The sequence below is a fragment of the Aplysia californica genome, unplaced genomic scaffold, assembly GCF_000002075.1.
Source record: "Aplysia californica isolate F4 #8 unplaced genomic scaffold, AplCal3.0 scaffold00315, whole genome shotgun sequence".
NCBI lineage: Eukaryota > Metazoa > Mollusca > Gastropoda > Aplysiida > Aplysiidae > Aplysia > Aplysia californica.
In genome coordinates, this window is record NW_004797585.1 from 574,308 (window position 1) to 575,671 (window position 1,364).

Genomic DNA, 1,364 nt, shown 5'->3' on the forward strand with positions numbered 1-1,364 from the left:
AGGTTAAGAAGAAAGGATGAGTCTATTTCAAACTTACAATCGCAAAACAAAAAGCTTAAGACAGAGAACTGTGTTTTACAGGATCGGGTCGGGACTTTGACAACAAACATTCATCATTTGGAAAGCACCATTTCTGTTTTAAAGGAAAAAGTTTTAAAAAATCAAAAGACCAAAAGTGATTAAAAAATTCGATTAAATAAAAAGGAAACCCTCCTGAAATGTGCTAGCGCCAATGAGACTCCTGACAGAAACAAAATTCCAAATTGGAAGCTGAAATAAAAAACTTGGAGGAGTACATTGTGTTTTTGGAGGCGAACAAACCGCCATATGGAATTGCCACATTTCAAGATGGAAAATATTCCTCGGCAGTGAGGGAGGCATGCATCACTTTATTGATGGAGTGTAACGTGAGCATCAACAAACTGCCACATGCCATCAACACTGTGCTGGAAAAGCTTGCCAATGTATCAGCAGAGAAGTTGCCAAGCTCTGCAACCCTAAGCAGACTGATCACAGAGGCAAGCGTACTAGCAAGTGCCATGTCAGTGACGCCATGCTCCAAGATTTTGACCCAACAGCACCAGTGGGCAATGTTTTACACCAGGATGCCACGACGAAGTTCCATCGGCACTATGAAGGGATGCAGGTAATGCCATAGTTCAAATGTTCAGAGGAAATTATTACCTTGCACTAATTTAGTCCACATTTGTTGATTTAATTCATGATTGTTTTTCTACATGCTGCACTGGTTACAATTACACTAAACATTTCTGGAGAAAGTTGAACAATGTACCACAAGCCATGAGTTTTTGATGAAGTTGAAAAATCTAAAGATAATTTCCAAATTGAATCTATCGTAAATGCATAGCATTTTGCATGAACACATTTTAAGTTTTTAAATTGCTTTAAAGAATCACAAAAGAAAAAACCTTGCACAATAAAACCAGCTGAACAGAATTGCTATATATAGATTATCTAATTTTAATACCATTCACTCACTTTCAAAACAAGATTAAAGATGTATGTATAGTTTAAAAAACACATTCCTCTGCTTTTCTTTCATTATTTCGTTTGAACAAAATATTTTTTCAGGTCACTCTCAAAGATGGACACAGTCTAACCATGGGTCTGATGGAGGTCGCTGGTGGAGATGCGTCAATCTACAAGAATGTCTTTGAGGCAATCATTGACAGGCTTGCTTCTTGCTGTCGTGAGAAGGATGAGCTGACGAGGGCCAAGCTGATTACATCGTTTAAAGCTTTCATGAATGATCGGTAAGTGGATCTTAATAGAATGAAGTACTTTTCATGACCAATCCATCTAGTTCAAGATGAATTGAAACTCTCTCTCTCTCTCTCTCTCTC

General features: G+C 37.8%; 1 protein-coding gene across 1 annotated transcript; it reads left to right on the plus strand.

The window, feature by feature from the left end:
* Positions 1-294: 294 nt before the first annotated feature.
* LOC106012288 lies at positions 295-1,274 on the plus strand (the record flags this gene model as incomplete). Its single annotated transcript, XM_013084756.2, is given in 2 exon segments — positions 295-646; positions 1,093-1,274. Coding segments are annotated over 2 exon segments (275 nt in total), but the record flags the coding sequence as incomplete, so codon positions are not given.
* Positions 1,275-1,364: the final 90 nt, after the last annotated feature.